Source organism: Streptopelia decaocto (genome assembly GCF_964273445.1).
Source record: "Streptopelia decaocto genome assembly, chromosome: 4".
Lineage (NCBI taxonomy): Eukaryota > Metazoa > Chordata > Aves > Columbiformes > Columbidae > Streptopelia > Streptopelia decaocto.
Genome location: NC_138658.1, coordinates 60,383,888 through 60,402,424, shown reverse-complemented (window position 1 = coordinate 60,402,424; position 18,537 = coordinate 60,383,888). Strand labels below are relative to the sequence as shown.

The following is an 18,537-nucleotide window of genomic DNA, read 5'->3' as shown; positions in this document are numbered from 1 at the left end:
ATTTTATTTATGATAAAGTGGGAAATCCATCTTTTAAAGTTGCAGAATAGCTCATATTTGTCCATTAGTTGTAGGCCTAATGTCTTCATTAAATCACATTTTCAAAGAGCTGCATGGATCGCATTATATTCTCATCCTGTAAAAGAGACAACAAAAACCCCAAAATCATACATCATTACAAATGTGTTGACAAATACCTATAGTGAAATTGGGTAGAACTAACTATTTTAGTTAATGACAACATTGTTTTTCAGCTTGTTTGGAGAAACTGTTACCAGAAAAAAAGTTGTTAATAGATCTACACTTTAAATATTTTAATTAAATGAAAATTGTCCAGAACGCAACAGCATGTTAATAAAGTCTGCAGTATCTCAGAGCTTATAAGCTTATATCCAGTATAACAAAATACATATATACAATAAGTGCTCAAGGAATAATTGTTGTAGCTGAAGTTTGAGTCCCTACATAAAATTGCTAGTCCTGTGTATCTCACAAAGAAGCCATTTTGCAGTTCTAGGGCATTCGATTGCATAGCTAGAGATGACCTCAAAATAAAATAGATCTAAGCGTGCATCTTCGCATGAACCAAAGTCAAGTCAGTTCCACAAATAACACTGACTCCTCAGCTCAGTTTTTCAGTGTGTTCGCACTGAAAGATGTAGCTGCTTTCTAATGCTACTTCTGCTTCCTGATTGCTTTGCATTAGGTAATAAAACCTTCAGCTTCCAAGTCCTGCATAATGCTTACTGATGCACCATTCTGTACTTCACTTTTTATCAATAAATAACTTCCAGCACAGTGGTCAGGAATTTTTTTTGGTAACATTTACTTTTCAGTGTATAGAAGAAAGAGTTTACATGTAGTAGCACATATTTGATGGCACTTTTGGATCAACAATTGGTTGCACAATACAATAGATGAGTATATTACACGCTCGGCATTTGCTGATCCCCACTGTAATGATCTTTTCAAATGTGAAAGCATAGCCTTTAGTACTTTCTTTAGAGATAATCTAGCCATCTTTAATTCTAGTGCATATAAAGGCTGAATTTGATAGAATATTGTAGGAAGTTTTGTGAAAGAGGTCCATAAATAACCCTCTTCTTAGAAAGGTTCTCTCATTATATTCTCTGCTACTGATAGGTATGTAGGCCTTCTGTACTTTAATGTTCCAATAACATGTTCAGTATCAATTTCCAGTTAAATTATTCACTGTTCAGTCTAGTGGGTGATTTGCTTTGTAGAAAATGACAAGTCTGAGTAATTTGCTCAATTTATGTTACAAACCATGCACAGTGGGGTTTTTCATCTTCGATTCTGTATTTCATCTCAAGTGACGTTGCTGTAAGAAGCAACCTGTGCACAATTTTGTGCTGATTAACCTATAAAAGCAATGATATGTATTTTCGAAAAATATGTAGATTAATACTTTACAAGTTTGTATAAGACATTTACTATATTAAATTACTATATTAAATTCAGATAAACTTTTTCCCACTGCATTGTTTTGAAACATCAATATACTATTCATGATCACTGATTAATGTAAGGTTAAAATTTGGTTTAACTGGAATCATTTATCATTTAATTATTTACAAAGCCCATATTTCTGAGGTTTGCTCTTTCTATACATAAGACGTCCAAAGCCTCTCCTTTAGTCAGTCAAATGGGAAGAGTCTTCACAAAAACAGAGAGGTTTCTCATAATATTTGAAACATGGTGACTTTTAGCAGTTATTTTCTGTCTTAAAAAAAGAAAACAGACCTCGTACTTGCATTAAAATTCTTTGGCAAATATATCTTTCTCATTTGCCTCTTTTTCTAAACAATTTTTCATAAAGGATTTGTTGAATGATTAAGAAATTAGGACATATTAGTCCATATGAAGCACAAGCCATGAGGTTTTTCTTACTGAAGTTTGAGATGACTCCTTTGTTGTTTTCAGGCTCGCCCAGACCATCAACATTGTGTATGGAATGGGTTACTCCTGCAGAAAATATCCCTTTCTATCATTACCTGACAAGTTAGAACCATGGTCAATGCAATAGAGCACTGCCGACAGATAAGACACTATGCAATACACATTGCTAAGGATATACAGAAGAGCCACAGTTAGAAAAGTAATGCCCAAGGAATAACTACAGACACATATAAAAATAGACCAATTCTAGAGCACCTTTGCTATCTCCTGTTCAGCTTTCCCTATTCTAAATACTTAAAAAACAATCACTGACTAACTGCATTTGTCTTTCTAGTCCTGTTCTCTCCCATCTCATCTGCTCCTCTCTTCTTGGTACAGGAGATAAGAAGCAATGCACACAGGCTAGATTGCTGGTCTGCTTCAGCTCATATTAAATCAGAGTCAGCCTAGACGAGGTATCAGTAGAACACTACTATGATTCCTTATATTTCTCACTGTAACAAACAGTGTTGGGTTTATTTGCCACATCAATTTGCATACTGTAATCAAGCGTATCCTATCACTAGGTCTAATGTGACACTTTGCAGCACGTAACAACCTCATATCATGCCAAAGACTCAGCATAATTATTTTGTGCTATATCATGATTCTTTTTCTTGCATTCTTTAACAGACAAATTAACAGTACTTCGTTAAATTTTTGAAAATGCAACTTATCTTTCCTTGTATCACCTCCTGATCTGAGAGCAAGCCAGGTTCTGAAGGACAGAGGAGTGAAAACATGCTGTAATTCCTGCTGCAGTTTATTCTCCTTCCTGGCTCTAGAGGCAATGAGCTGCTTTCAGCAGTTGAAGGAAATCAACAGCCACCTGGGTAGTGTAAACACTTGCAACTAATAATCACAATCAGTTCTCACTCTCTTGCCTTGAGAAAACTTGCCTGCTGCTAACTCTTGCCATCCAACACTCAACAAGCTCCTTGCACTCTCCCTTTTTAAGGCCTCCGGCAGGTCATGACTTGCTGTTTGAGAAACACTTGTATAGATGATAAATTCTCAAGCAATATTATTATTACTACTGTGGCTATATGTCACAGTTGTAATAGGAATGTGGTCATCAGCATGGACAAAAGATAGGAATAAATATTTAGCTGAATGTGAAGAAACTTTTTTGCTATCAAGTACGAAAAAACCCCACTGTTAAAGAAGGGATGCAGGCACAGTCATCTAATAATCAATGACAGCTTGTGTATAACATCTCTTCCATAGATTCAGGTCACAAATTTATTTACATTGTATAGTGGTTTTGTGTAGTAGTGTACATACATACTCTACCTTCAAGAAATACTGTCTCTGGTATTAGGAGTACCATCACTGTCACTCCAGAAATCTGTGCAGGACTATGATAGCATCAGCCAACAGATGCAGGTTCAGGACTTATCACTGGGTACTTACCTTCTGGCAGCTCTCAATGAATTCATCTATGGTAACTACTCCATCTTTGTTTTTGTCCATTTTCTGTTCAGAAAGAATAAGAATGTATGTTTATCCTCCTGAAATCCTGCATAAAGCAAGTCCTTTTTATTATTCATTTCAGTTATCTGTCGGCCTGGGAACAACCAGGCCAAAATGCTGTAAAGACGTAGTAAGTGATATACTAGAATAAGCTGTAGGACCTTATTATTGAAAAAGCGAGGTGTAATGAGTAGATCTGAGAAACTTGGGACAGAACCACAGAAAAGAAAAAGGGTTAAAAAATTGGTAGGATATGCAAAACTGTTACAACAATGAAAATCTTTCCATACCTGCTAACAGAGCAATCTTTTTGATTCCTTTTTTACCCAACCCACCTGGAAAAATGTTTCCACATGTTGTCTAGGTGCATCCTCCTTGAGAACAGGATAGGTACATTTCCCCATCATATCATATATTGCTTTCATGATATCAAGCATTTCCTGAAGAGAAAAAAAAAATGTTTGTGTAATATAAGGTATGTTTTATTAATAGACACTGCTTTGACACAGAACACAGAAATGATTTTTAGGAATTACATTTTGATTTTTAGGAATTACATTTTAGGATAAAATACCGAGATTGTGCCTCTTAGTTTATGACTGGACAGCTTCAAGAAGGAACTACTATGTTCCTAGAAATTCTAGCATGTTAGTTCAGCTGTCATAGATAAACTTGTTAAATAGATGCAGATGTATGATTTTGATTTTAAATAATTTAGAATGTGTACAAGGTCATGGATTGTGCGAAAAATCTCCTGAAGTCTTGTGAATAGAACTAAACAAGAAAATAAATTCTGTAACAGCAAGTGAATGGTCAAAACACATCAGATTCTTACAACTGAGTTTTCCCCAGAGAAAATAGAAATACCCATGCACACATCTGCATATATGTAAAGAGTCCTTGTTTTATATCAACAGCTTTGAATTTTGTTAGTAGAGTGGCTTGTGAATAATTATTAAAAAAAGTTATCTGCCAGTATGCTAAGAAATTATGCTATATATCACCCTTTTATAATAATCATTAATTGTTTTTCTAAAAGTGTAAAATTAAGTATAATATATTACATAAAGACCCAGTTCTGAAAAAACATATATTTTAATGAAAACACTCATTTGGTCCCACTGTAATATGAGTATGTGTTTGAATCCTTGCAGAATAAAAGGCATAGGAATCTTTTTATATAAGTTATCTTTCAAGTAAAAATTTTTAGAAGTAGATTCTATAATGAGTAACAATTATGTCCCTCATATTTAATTCTTGTTTTGTCCAAGTATCCTGCCAAACTACTAGTGACTGTATGTGCAAATCATAGACATAAACTGAAGACAAACATTTCTGTATCTGAAGAATTCTGACTTTTTACAATTTCTGTGAAGATTTTCCCGTTTCAATATTTATATATGCCTTTAAAGTGAGATAATTACTTTGGTTTTAGCATGGCTATTTTCATAATAGATACTTGTTTGATAACAATACTAATTTGACAATAAAGCCATTCTTTTTTGACAGCAGGACTTACATAGGCAACCTTTAGTTTCAGTGATTAGTGTAAAAACCAGATGTTATTTACCTCTTTAGTTATGTATCCATCCTTATTTATATCATACAAATTGAAAGCCCAGCTCAGTTTCTCCTGTACTGTCCCTCGGAGTAAAATGGAGAGACCCATAACAAAATCCTGAATAGAAAAAAACCCTGGTCAGTTTGGAATGAGCAGTTTTCACACACACTCAGATATCCAGAATAATGCATTTGTCAGAGCACAGAAGTCTGGAAAGATGTGTTGTTTCTATGTTTTTGCTTCACAGTCAGTGTTAAGGATTGCTGTTTTTTTTAAGTAATTAACAATCTATGCACTATTTGTTACACTCATAATTAATAAGTAAATTAAGTCATTTTCTATAAAATAAGCCATAATTTTCTGTTTAGTGGATTTATCCTCTGAAATGGCTCACATAAGCAGCTCCTGTGAACTTAATATCAGGGAAGAGCAATTCCCATGGTTTAATTATAAAAAAAAAAAGCTTAAGTGGAAGTTAGATTAATCTAAGTATAGGAGAGAACCATTTACTAAGAAACATTACATTATTTTTAAATCTATACCTTGTTGGAAGTAGTTCCTAGACCTCTTAGATCAGTCTGCTGCAGTCAACATTTGAAACTTCATGTATGATACACTATACTTCAATACTTAAACCTTTTATTGGAAATATGGTAGGGAAAAATATTTATTATGTGTTTATGTACCACATTAATGCTTTTGTGACCCACTAATACTCTATTGCTATAGAGCTATTCCACAGAAATAAATCAGAAGACTTTCGAGATTATTTATAAGTATTATTTGGTTATAGAATTTTGTTTCATCATTAATACTTTTTTGACAGCACAAACCTCACTTACATCTGGTAAGCATCTTGCAAATTGGAGAAAATACCAGCTGGGATGTGTTATCACCTGTATTCTGTATTTCTTAGCATGTTAACTTTTTTTTTAACAATAGCTTTTTTTTTTTTTTTCCTAAGCATCTCCTCCACTTTGTTTTATTTGATAAGCTTGTAAAGCCATAAATCTGTGAAACTGTCCCTATAATAGACTGAGCAGAATATGGCAAGAGCTTGTATCTAAAAGTGCATTTCTTTGTCATTGACAAAGACATACAGGAAGTCTTAAAGCAGAGACAATAAAAGCTGAAAAAATTCTTATCCACACCAGCAAAGTTTCTGCATTCCCTTAAAACAGGAACAACGGAAAAGACCTCATAGACATAAATTACAAATGTCTGGTGTACCACACAGTCAAATAAGTATACCCAATACGGTGAAGAATACCCAGATGTCATGGTCTAGGATCCACAGACAGCTCTTCTGACAACTCCAGTCTTTTTAACAATTCAAGTGGTGTGCTCTGGGTTCTCTTAGTCTACTGTAAATGTCTGTGTTATTGGTATACATGCCCTTTGGGGTAAATGGGTACATGAATCTTGAAAGAGTTTTGCTCAACTTGTCTTGTCTGCATCTCAATGACTAATTGAGGGTCACAGGGTTAAATCTCCAAACAGCTCTATATCAATGTACTATTAAGTATTAAAATGTTAAAGAAGTTCAGAACAGATTTGATCACATTATAGCATTAGTAATTAACCTTTTTTAATTCAGTGCCATGTCTTCAAATATTTTCTGCACTGTTTTCCATTCTTGATGTAGCTTTTCCTGAAGTCCTTTGTGAAGGTCTCCAATAACTATATTTTCTTAGTGTATTATATTTCAGAACTCTGATTTTATTTTTAATTTGGCACCAGCAATATTTTTGTATTTATTCTACCTAAACAGAGTTAGGATATGGTTGGACTCCATGATTTTAAAGGTCTCTTCCAACCAAAGTGATTCTATTAATATGATTTTATTATTCTGATTCTATGATTCTATTCTATGATTCTAAACCATATCTATTTTTCTTTTCCTGATTATTTCCCTTTTCTTCCTTTCTGTGATGCACCACCCATATGTTATAATTGGTGGCTTCCTGGCATCATTTATATCACCATTTGCAAGGCTGCCCTTGTATCATCATTTAAAAAAAACATGCCTAAAAAAACTGGTTTGCACAGGACTGAATGGCCTTATAAAATCTGAGACATATCAAAAACCTTCCAGGTGTGTGCTATAAACTTTGCAAGAGCAGGTCACCCCCATCCATATTACATTAACATGTGTGGGAATTGTACCTAGTTAAGTTCAAGTGCATTGCCTTTGTCTGAGTGTTGTGCAGGAGTCCACCTCGGAAACAACAGAAAGCACTTACCATAAGAGGAAGTTGTGATGAGCTGAATAAGGACCAGTTAGGATGGGATATCTTAGCTACATACTTCATGCAATTGAAAAATATAGCAATAAAATCATATAGAAACAGAAAATCTGATTCAATGGATATAGGCTAAATCCACAGGATAATTTGAGCTAGATCCTCAAAGAGAAAAATTCTCTGCATGGTGGAAGATGATGTGTGTGTCAGAGCAGTATAGCTATGCAAGCTGTTAAATTACTAAGGCAGTGCAGAATGATGCAGGAAAGCAACATTGCTGAGGGCAGAAGCTAAGCTCAGAGTGTCTGTCTATATGCTTGTTACCACCGACACAGTGGTGCATGAACCAGACACACCATTTAGCACGGAGCATGAACCCAAGTCTCCATTACAGTACAAGAATACCCAGATGTGTTTTCCTTCCTGATTTAGACATCCGCTTTTTGTGGAAGGAGTAATTCTACTTTTAGACCCTATTTATTTTTGAAATAATATTCACAGTAATGCTTAGACACCTACACCCCCTAAGTATGTGCATCTGATCTAGGGTCACAAAGGAGCCTACAGGTCTGGAGGAGGTCTGGACTGAGACACAGCTCTAGGTCAGGTCCCTCTTCAGCCTATGATAATGAAGTTAGAAGCGCAGAAATCTGTGCTTGGGTACTTGCCTTTACTCCTTTTCACAGCTTCTATTTCTACCTTGCTAGCTTCCTGCTGAGCATGCTAATACCTGTAAAGACTGGAGAGCTCCATTAAATGCCAAACTCTCCTGTGCCTAACTATGTTCCTCCAAGAAAGGGGGATGTCTCACTGAAGGGTTGCAAAATTGAGGATTCTGTGTGGAGGGGTTTTGATAGATAAAGATCTGTTGCTGAATTAGTCAGGCTCAAAGGAATCTCAAGGCCGCTTCAAGAAGATAAGAACAGAATCTGCTGTGAGAAAGAGGGGCATTCCTCAGTCAGCGGGGTCCTGGCGTGGCGTGAATCATTGGACATATCATCAGTGAGACTCCGGCACACGGACAGCCCATGATACTCATTTAGCGAATCCATGCTTGGAGCGTGGACGCGTGATTAGAATATAGTTGCATATATAAGGAGGCTTGTTTCTGTAATAAATGGCTTTAGCGTGATTCACATTGAATCGAATTGTTTTGCTGAGTCCTTTATCGCTCCAACATTCTTGCATCTGTTTTGAAGCCTCTGGGTGCTCAGTATCACAACCTGCTCACATTTCAGTTCTGCACTACATCTGTTTAGAGTCTCTGGTTGTGATCTGGGATTGATTGTTTTGTTTTGTTTTGTTTTGTTTTGTTTTGTTTTGTTTTGTTTTGTTTTTACAGCAGTGGTTAATTACCTTTAACAAAGTTGTTGATGACTTTCTGATTGCTTTATCCTTCAGTAAATATTTGGGGAGAACTAGTTCCTTAATAAATTAATGAATAAGCTTAATACTGTCCTGACTCAAATCCACAGAAAAGCTTAAAATTATACCACCTGATCATGCATTCCTTTATGTCTCATTCAAGGCCAGAAGCATATAGGCAGGCACCTAAATCCATTTTTTGTTTTAGCCATGAGGATTTTGGAAAGTAATTAAGTGATGAGTATTAATGACAGAAGTGGTGGAGCCCTGGCACACATAAAACAAATATCACTGAGGAGGTGCTGCTGTTAAGAGGAAATACGGAAAATTGAAAGCTGGAAACGGACTTTTTACAAGGGCATAATAGTGAGAGGACAAGGGGTAATGGCTTTAAACTGAAAAAGGGTAGATTTAGGTCAGATAAAAGGAAGATATTCTTCACCATGAGGCTGGTGAGGCCCTGGAACAGATTACCCAGAGAAGCTGTGGATGCCCCATCCCTGGAAGCGTTCAAGGCCAGGCTGGATGGGGCTTTGAGCAACCTGGCCTAGCGAAAGGTGTCCCTGCCCATGGCTGGGAGGCTGGAACTAGATGCTCTTTTAAGGTCCCTTCCAACCCAAATCATTCTATGATTCTATTAAATAGATTTCTTTGTAGTTACTTTACACCAGGGGGTATTAAAATGTTTACAAGCCACTGGCCTGGGAAAAATCGGTTTATTTCCTACATGACATGAACAAGGCTGTTTGTGTTGAACACAGAGAATCACACTTGGAGATATTCATTACACTGCTACCCTCACGTTACTGCCTTGGAGGCAATGACTGTTTATCACTGTTAATATTAGTGACATACCAAAGTTGTGTTTGATCTTACGATCTGGACTCTTTTACGGAATGGGGTTAACATGCTTGTTAATTTGTTAATTAATGCAAAAATCTGAGGTAACAACTGAGGAATAAACCAGAAAATCACCAACAACTTTGCTAAGAATTATTAATAATTTTTAGACAAACAAACAAAAGTTGTGTTGTTGTGGGCTTTTTTTAATAAAAAATGACAAAAATCTTTGAACAATTCCATTGCACATGGGCATAGCTTTGTATTTTAAAGGCATTGAGAATTAGTGGGATTACTGAGTGACTTTCCTCAAGATCACATTTAGAATAGCCTTAATCTGCATCTACAACAAACTAAGGGTACTGATTTGGACATTTGCATGTGAGTGCAATGTGATTTACCTTTGACTATATGTCTGAAGTTAACTAGCCTCATTTTTTCTGTGTTAATAACCCTGAGGCCCAGACCTTCATTTTGGTTCAGTTACAATATTCATGCAGCAAGTGAAAACCTTGCTTTGACGTCTGTCTGTGTCTGATGGATAAAAAGATCTTCAGTTCACTAACAGGCTAGAAGAGCCCTTCAATACCTGGGTCACTAGGTTTTCTGAAACTCTCTCCCTCATGCTAAAGCAGAAGTACTTGGCATAAGTAATGAAATAAGTTAGTCCCAAAATTGATACAATCATGAGATACAGAGAGATAGGTTAAAGCAGCCAGCTTCATGAGTTTGGTTTTTATGCTATATATAATGCTTCAGTTGGAGAGCCTGACTCTTATCAGAGATTACCCAGATTTAGGGATGACAAAACTCTAAGGACACAGCAATCTCACAAAGCAATCTCATCCAATGAAAGTGTGTGTTTAACTTGTGATAAAGTCCAATGCTTCATTGTTGATGGTTTAAAATTTGAAGAAAAAAGAGCAAAAAGCTAGAACAAATTCTCTCCTTCTTCTTACTCACAACTCCAGCTACCACTGCTTCATTAGAAAAAAGAGAGTGCAACACAAAATATGCCTACGTTCTTTCAGTACCATTTCAGATTTTCATATGCTTTTTACATAGAAGAGAGCCAAAGAGTGTTTTTAATCATAGGTCATTATTTTAAATTGTATTTACACTTTGATATAAAAAGTAAATTGGGCTGACTGATTATTTATTCTCAAAATTGTTAAATCACTCCCTTTTTCTCTACCTTTTGTGCTATATTTTTTTTCTAATCAGAAAATCAGAAAACTAGAGTAAGGATTGTTAGAGAAAGCATATTGTACAGTTGCATATAGGATAAAAAGGAGCAGGAAGAAATAACATGATTGTATTTTTCACATTTCACAATATCTACTTTCACATTTTACAGCACTTTCACATGATTTAAAAAAAAAAACTAAACACTTTTAACATAAGGAGGATGCTTTTAGAATGGTTATCAGACAGTTTATAATTGTAATCTTGCTACAGGAGACAAGGACACAGAAGCAAGAGTCTTTTGACAGCAGTAGGGTTATTCTGGCTTCACCATTAGGGCAAATAATATCCAAGTCTGGATAGCTCTCTGAGTCCATATGGAACAAAAGTAAACTGTAAACATCTATTTTGGCAATGGCAAAAAAACCCTTATTTTATTTTCCTGATTTATTCCAAAGTCTTTTTTTTTTTCTTTTGTACACAGACCTGCATTTTGAGATTAAAATCTTTTAAAAAGAGCTTTATATCTACTGCATTTTTTAAGGCTTTTTGTCTGAGATACAAGCGTCAACAATTCTCCAGGAAAGACAGTAAAGCTTCTTTTGTTCTCATTATTCTTACTGATAACAGCAGAAATACTTCTCAAATACTGCTGCTAAAAATATTTTCTCTCATTGCCTCTGCTGTTACTGATTTGACCAGAAGGATTCCTTGTAGAATTAGCTTATGTGCAGAAGATGTGAACAAAACCTCCATTCCTGCTTTTAGTTTCACAAAGACCCAATTGATTTCAGCTGCCCAGAAAAAAGCAGATGGGCTCATGTTTGTTGTTGGGTGTTGTTTTTTTTTGTTTTGTTTTTTAATAAATGCAAATAACCCCCTACAAAATGATCTGGTTCTAGTCCCAGTTGAAGTATAGATTTCTGATCACAGTGTACCTGCTTGGCGAGGCATCTCCTTCCATATTACATCAATAATAAAGCAATGAAAATGCTTTAAAAAAAGTTTCTGTCAGACCTTGCATCATCATTCACTCAAGTAAATCATAAAAACGCGTCAGACATTTAAACAAATTTAAAGTAGATATATTTCTCCCAATCCAGTCTCAAGTTCTAAGAATATAATTTGTCATTTATAGAGAAAACAAAACAAAGCAAAACATTACAAAGTAAACATATTGTTTTGCACATGAAAGGAGAGGATTATTGCATTTATTTGTATAGCTTAAAATAATGGCTCCTTTGCAGTATTTTGTACACCTTTTTTCATCTAAACTATTACAATAAGTTGCCCTTTTTACCATGTCATTATGTTGATGACATCAGCCTTAGCAAGGAAAGGCAGAATTTTGAAATCAGATTGGACTGTTAAATGGAGGAAAAATGAATTTCAAACTCCTGTGCTTTTAAATACATTTGCTTTAATCACGTTTTTTGTAGAGCCTTCTCCTGGAAACTAATGAGTGTGTGAGCAATCCTGTTTTGGCTGAGTCATCTCCATAACATTAGTTGTAGTTCAGAGTCCTTCTCACCTTGCAGAGGCAGGGAATAAGATAAGGATTATTTTATGTAACTTGCGTGTAAATTTAAATGAACAGATTTATAAAAATATTACATAGGAGCATAGTCTGAGTTACTATTTAGGGATATACAATTGTAAAATAATAATAATGACTTTTGTTAATACACTGCAAAAACTTGAAACTTTAGTCACATTAGCTCAATTTTTCATAAGGTGAACCATATAATAAAAGCCACCAAACTGAACTTAATTAAAAGGAATGGCAGAATATTCAATAGCAGAGGAAGAAGTAAGAGCATTACTTACCTCAAAACTTACAGATCCATTGTGATCAGTGTCAAATGCATTAAACAGAAAATGTGCATAAGTTGTGGAATCTACAAGTTAAAACAGTAAAATTAATCCATAGTAATCACATCTTATTTAATTTAATTTCATTCCATGGAAAACTTTGAGACCAAGACTTATGTCGATATCAAGACTAAATTTCAATTCAGTTTGTTTATTTATTTATTGGCAGGAGAGGAGGTATAAATTATAAGTGTAAGTATGTGGGTAGCTACACTGTTAGGAACAGAAAATCTAAAATTCTGATCTAGAATATCTTCATTCATTTTCATTCCTATTTCTGCTAATCACTGATACGTGAATGAATAGCAAAGAAGTCATGTTATTGTACTCTGAAAAAACCCGTGTTCATGGGAACACTACTTTATCAGTTAAATGACCGTGACAGGGGATCTATTTCATATGTTAAAAAAGAAAAGTGTGTTCATTTGTTCACTTTAAATGAGTGAAGCAGATAGTACCATCTGTACCTCTGGTGTATGGTTTTCACTCTGAAGACAGGCCGGTTACCCAGGTTGAAGCCAAACTTGTCAGAAAGCTGCTGCTGTGCTCGCCCACCAAAACTGATTTGCTGCTTAATTCCCATGAACATCATCTGAGGGATAGGTCCTTTAAACCTTGGAAAAACTGGCTGTGACTAACCAAAGTTGTCAACAAGGCTCTGAAAAATGACTTTGAACAAGCGATCCCTTCACTAATTATTTGTCTGCTTTTCAAACCTACTGACCAGTGCATATTGCCTCATTTCAGAAACACAAGACAACATGAATATAAATGTCAAGACTTTAATTTGTTGTAAAGATCCATTTTTCCATTTCCTCTGAATGCCTTCCAAGAGGCACAACCTGCTACAGGAGTAATATATTGCAAAGAGAGAACTCCAGAGACTGCCCTGTTGATATGAGCTACAAACTGATGGGGTTATGGGAAGTCAGCTTTCCTCAGTGTCTTTTCCCTCTCTCAAAACCATGCAAATTAATGTAGGATTAGGTATTGTTTACTTTTAATACTCATTTGTTTGCTCTTTCTACTTCATGTATTTACATTAATTTTAGGTTAATTAACAAACTTTTAGTAAAGTGAAAAGTATAATGAAATCTGTGTCCCTCTCGCAGGACAAACCGCTCCCTGTCGTGGAAAAACACCATCAGTCCTGAGGTGCCTTTTTCTGATTTCTTCATACTAAATCATTTTACCTTTCAAATTAATCCTGAAAATTGTTATTTGTCATAGCCCAAAATATTGTTTTGAATTAAACTGAGTGATAGTCTTGGGTCATTCACCTGAAATGCCACCTTGACCCCAAAGGAGCAAATATATTAAAACTGAAAAATTGTACTTCACAGATTCAGACCTGATATTAATAAATAAAGTCTCTGGTCTTACTTCAATAAGTTAATTTCATATGATGAGAAATAACTGTAACAAGAAAGAACTCTACAACCTTTAAACCCTGTGTCTGTTAATACATTTTCTGAGAATTAAAAAAATAAACCAAACCAAAAAACAACAACCACAAAAAACCACAAACAAACAAAACCAAAACAGAACAAAACCCAAAACCCTATTGAGATGTTCATTCATCCTTCTATCCAGTCATAATTGCTTAAGCATGCCCTAGCAGGTAAATTCCCACTGTAACTGAAAAATGTTAATTTGTTGACTTCAGTTTATAGTTAGGATTTTAATAAACCTATTTTCTATAATCTACTGAGACTTCTGTTGTGCAACAGAAAATACTATGCAAACCATCTTCAGGGAAAAAACCACCACCAACAACAAAACATTATAGAGGTATAATTACTGTAAACTGAATTTTAAATAGCTTCCCATTCTCTTGGCTTTCATGTCTTAAAAATATGTGAAATATTCCTGAATATTTTCTGCAGCTCTAAAGAACAGACAAAGGTTAACACAAAACTTTTTTATTGTTTGTTGCCCATACATGATACAATATACTACTCTTTCATATGATGACATAGGAAAAAAAATTCTCTACCTGAAGAATCTTTTCTTGCTAGTAACCCCTTGTGAAAAGAAAAAATCAAAAGTCCTTTTCAGAGTTGTTTGTTCAGGCAATTCTGACCTTAAATTTTTCCTTCCAAAACACAGCAGGATAAGGTACACTACTTTTTTAATTAGAGCTACGTAATGCAATTCTCCCCTGCCCCCACCTCCCTAAATCTTGAACGTTAATCATGTTAGACAAAAGCTTAACTTTTTAAGTAAAATAAGGTTTCTTTTGAGGGATCTGATATCATAACTAGTAGGTTAAATTGATATTTTGACAGGTTGAGACAAGAACAGATATTAAATCAGAATTCATTTGAAATACTCTATTAAAGCATTTTAAACATTAGAGACAAAAAATGGTTGTCATTATACCTCCGAGAGTACTCCTTATCAAACCATGAACATAATCTGTTCTGTTCCTGAGAAGGATTGTAATAATTATTCACTGTGTGGTTTCTTATCTACAACCTGCTCAGCTGAAGAACAAATCTCAAGTTATGTATCAGGCAACCCATTGCATGAATGCAGGGGGGCTATTCATTCACCTGTATGGCAGTGGATTCCTATTAAAAAGAAGCTACTGGAGTGCCTTTCGGGCATGGAAAGCTTTTTACAAAGATACTCCTGTTTTTTTAAGCACATTTTTTTTACTGCAATCCAGTGCCATCTGCTTCGTTACTCTTGTGGCCCCCTTGTCCCCTGCTCCTCCTGGAGTAAGGAAGAAGAAACCACCAACATGAACACCCTATTCCTCCTGGGGAAGGACTCCAGATGCCGACAGTCCACTGCGGTCCCCACGTGCTCCCCCACATGATGCCACTGCCCTAAAGGCCCAGAGGAGCAGCAGAAGGATGAGCATTAGCACCAGAAAAAGGGGTAGAAACTAAGAACTGAGTATATTTCAATTTTAACTACACTACTATTCTTTCCTTTCTGTAACAGTTAGGTCAGGACTAATAAAGATTAGGCTTTACATTTATTTTCATAATACATTTTAGCCTTACTTTTAGAAAAGATGTGCTTTCTCTTTGCCCATAAACAATTTGGAGTGTAACAATAGGAAATATCATAATTTTTTAAATTATTATTTTAAGTGTAGTAAAGGTGTAGTAAATCACATTCAGAGAATTATTTTCATTAGCCACGGTAATTAAAAAATACATTATCTGAAACTGTAATTGTTAGCTTGGTTTAAAAGCCTAGATATAGAAATCATCATTAGGCAGGCCAACTCTTTTAGCCTTTTGTTCTTCCCCATTGACTATGCCTACTTGTTAAGGATTTCAGTGATGGTAATCCACACTGAATGCCGCTATTTACCTTCTAGGTCTTTATTCAAAAGAAAACTAATTGGTAGATGTTTTGTTCCTACCAATTAAATGTGTTGGTTTTGTTTTTATTAAACACAAGTGAAAAGAGAGAGCTATGAACAGTCCCAGGGAAACATGAAAATCTCAAGAGCTATGAGAGATGAAGAGGCAGGATTGAAGAGTTGTAGGATAATATGAAGAGGGAGGATTGACTGGTAAAAGCAAGAAGAAGAAAAGAGAGGAAAACCATTCAAATTAAAAGAAATTTGAAGGTTCAAAGCAAAAAACTGTCATATATCTTTGTTTTACCTTCATTTCACTATAAGATAATGAAGATAAATAAATTAATGAAACCCCTGGAAATTAATTAATTGAAATTGAGTTCAGAAAAGAAAAAAGCCCTCATTTAAGTTGAGAAGCCCCATAGAAATCAAGAGGGGTCTGCCATCGATATTAGAGGGTACCTGTAGTGCCTCCTACAGTTTTCATTCCTACTGTGAAAGATTTCTTGGCATAAAAGAGAATGGAGAAGACTGTATAGGAAGTTTAAAAAGAAATAACCTACTCAGAGAAACCTGGTTTTCCAAAGTACCCAAACACAGGCAGTAACTTCATCAGAGAAGACTGACTTCTTGTGGATATCATTGCATTCAATTTAGAAATATATATCAGAGAAGTACCCCATGAGTTCAGACAGAGCTTGAGACGACAATCTTGTTAATTTGAACAAAAGGCTCTTTTGTCAGACTTAGGGACTTACAAACATAGCTCTCTGTTCATTGTACTACTAATTACATCTGCCAAGTACTTACCTCCCTGTGGAAAGAACTGAGAGTAAATCTCTTTGAAGGTTTCCTCATTGACAACACCACTGGGGCATTCCTGAAAAAAAATGAAAGAAATGAATACCATCCACTCTGGCCCAGTTAAACCATATGTTCATGAGATTGTAAAGAACATGTGCGTGACTCTCAGAGTTTAACATGCCTGATTTTGCACTTTCAAGCTAATATTAATGCATCAAATGTCCATTCACTTTGATGTATCTTCATGTTCCCATGAGACAAAAATTTCTTCTGTGCCATATATCTCAACTTCAGCCTTGAGACCTGATTGACAGACATGAGCAGCAACCGCTCTGCTGCGGTGCAGGGAGCTACTGGTGCCACTGTGGGCCATGTGTGGCCGCTCCTGTAGCTGCAAGTAGCATTTGCAGAGTGTGGAAAACAAGCAGGAATCTGAACTGCATTTGCAGTTGGGTATTACTGATAAAACATGCAGTCATATTCTACCAGAAGAGTTATATTCAATGAATTCAAAAGACTCTGCCGCAGAAGATCTTATTCAAACCTTGAAGATCCGTCTCCCTCTTTACATCTTTTTCATAAGCTGAAATACATAAGAAAGAATAAGCAGAAAGTGCCAGAGCAGAGAGATAAGACGGAAAATGAAAGGAAGGGAAGAAGAAGTAAAAAGTAGGATTAGAGCAGTAAGTTCACAACAATGACTTATGGAAAGATGCAGGAAAAGCAGAAGGAACACTGTATTGTTTACTGTAAACATCAAAGACCAGACAGTCTTGCATTTACCACACTGAGCAGGTGGCTTTGGGCAATGCACTTAATTTATTTTTTGCCTTAATTCCTCTTTAACACAGAGGGTGAAAAAAATCTGGAAAGCTCTTTAAGAGGAAAGTATTTCTAGAAACAAAGGTAAGAAAAGACAAATTAAGTGTTAAGGGTCATACATTTATTTTTGTCTATTACTGTGTTATTTGGACTGATAGCTCAAACTTATGTGCTCCTGGTCTTAAACTGGGGAAAAGAAATAGCTATAAATGAAGATAAAGAACAGTGTAACATCTTTTACCAGTATAATAACAGCTTTTGCTGTGAAAGCAAATAATATTTCTATTAGACTGAATAAGGAACACTGAGATATTCATAGTTCTGACAGCTTCTGCTAAGAAACAAATAATGTAATCTTGCTAATTGAGAGATGAATGCACCACCTGAAAAACGCGTCAGATCTGTAGATCTAGGACTATTTTGATTTATGTCACTTATCCTCAGCCAAAATCAGCACTTCACCATAACTAAGCATGTGCAAACACGTAGTAAGAAACAATTCTGTTTGATCAGGAGAAAGAGCGACCACAGAGACAGAAGAACAAAATTATTTGTTCCTGGTCACAGAGGCTGTCACCAACAGAGGCAGAATTAGAGAACAGGTCTTTGTAACACCAGATGTATACTGACTGCTGGGTCACACTGCCTTTCAAACCAAAGCCTTTGGGGAACGGGAGGAACAGTGAAATGAATCTAGCTTCTCTACCCTTTGTCAGGTAAGGAGCAATCTGTTAGTTGAGGTGGAATCTCCCTGAGTATCATGTATTTGGGTGTGACAGCATTCTAAAACACCTCTCTCTGCATTACCAGCTTCCTAAAAATACTGTAATCAGTGGTAATCAGTGGTCTAGTGTCTCTGTGATCTCTAGCAGGTTTACTACGCTGCTTGTCCTTTTATGTGAAGCCTTCTAGAGTTGTATAAGTGCATGCGAAAGAGCAATATTTTTATTTGTATTTGGAGTACAATAAAGAAAACATCAGTGAAGTGTTCTTGTACTCACTGATATAACATTACGGTTATTCAATGTAGAAAATGTAAGGTATTTCATAAGTTCCTCTACCAAACAAACATTGGTATATATTCTACATGA

General features: G+C 35.5%; 1 protein-coding gene across 8 annotated transcripts in view; it reads right to left on the bottom strand.

Annotated features, from left to right (window-relative positions):
• Positions 1 to 72: 72 nt before the first annotated feature.
• The window catches only part of KCNIP4 (potassium voltage-gated channel interacting protein 4), a gene marked incomplete at its 5' end in the record, with an annotated part of 417,536 nt that continues 399,071 nt past the window's right edge, over positions 73 to 18,537 (bottom strand). For all 8 annotated transcript variants that reach the window (XM_082051632.1, XM_082051631.1, XM_082051635.1 and 5 more), the window contains 6 exons: positions 73 to 136; positions 3,373 to 3,435; positions 3,768 to 3,872; positions 5,003 to 5,110; positions 12,454 to 12,524; positions 16,631 to 16,700. In XM_082051632.1, the coding sequence (XP_081907758.1) occupies positions 89 to 136; positions 3,373 to 3,435; positions 3,768 to 3,872; positions 5,003 to 5,110; positions 12,454 to 12,524; positions 16,631 to 16,700 (465 nt within the window). In that variant the 3' untranslated portion in view covers positions 73 to 88. The remainder of the gene's footprint in view (positions 137 to 3,372; positions 3,436 to 3,767; positions 3,873 to 5,002; positions 5,111 to 12,453; positions 12,525 to 16,630; positions 16,701 to 18,537) is intronic.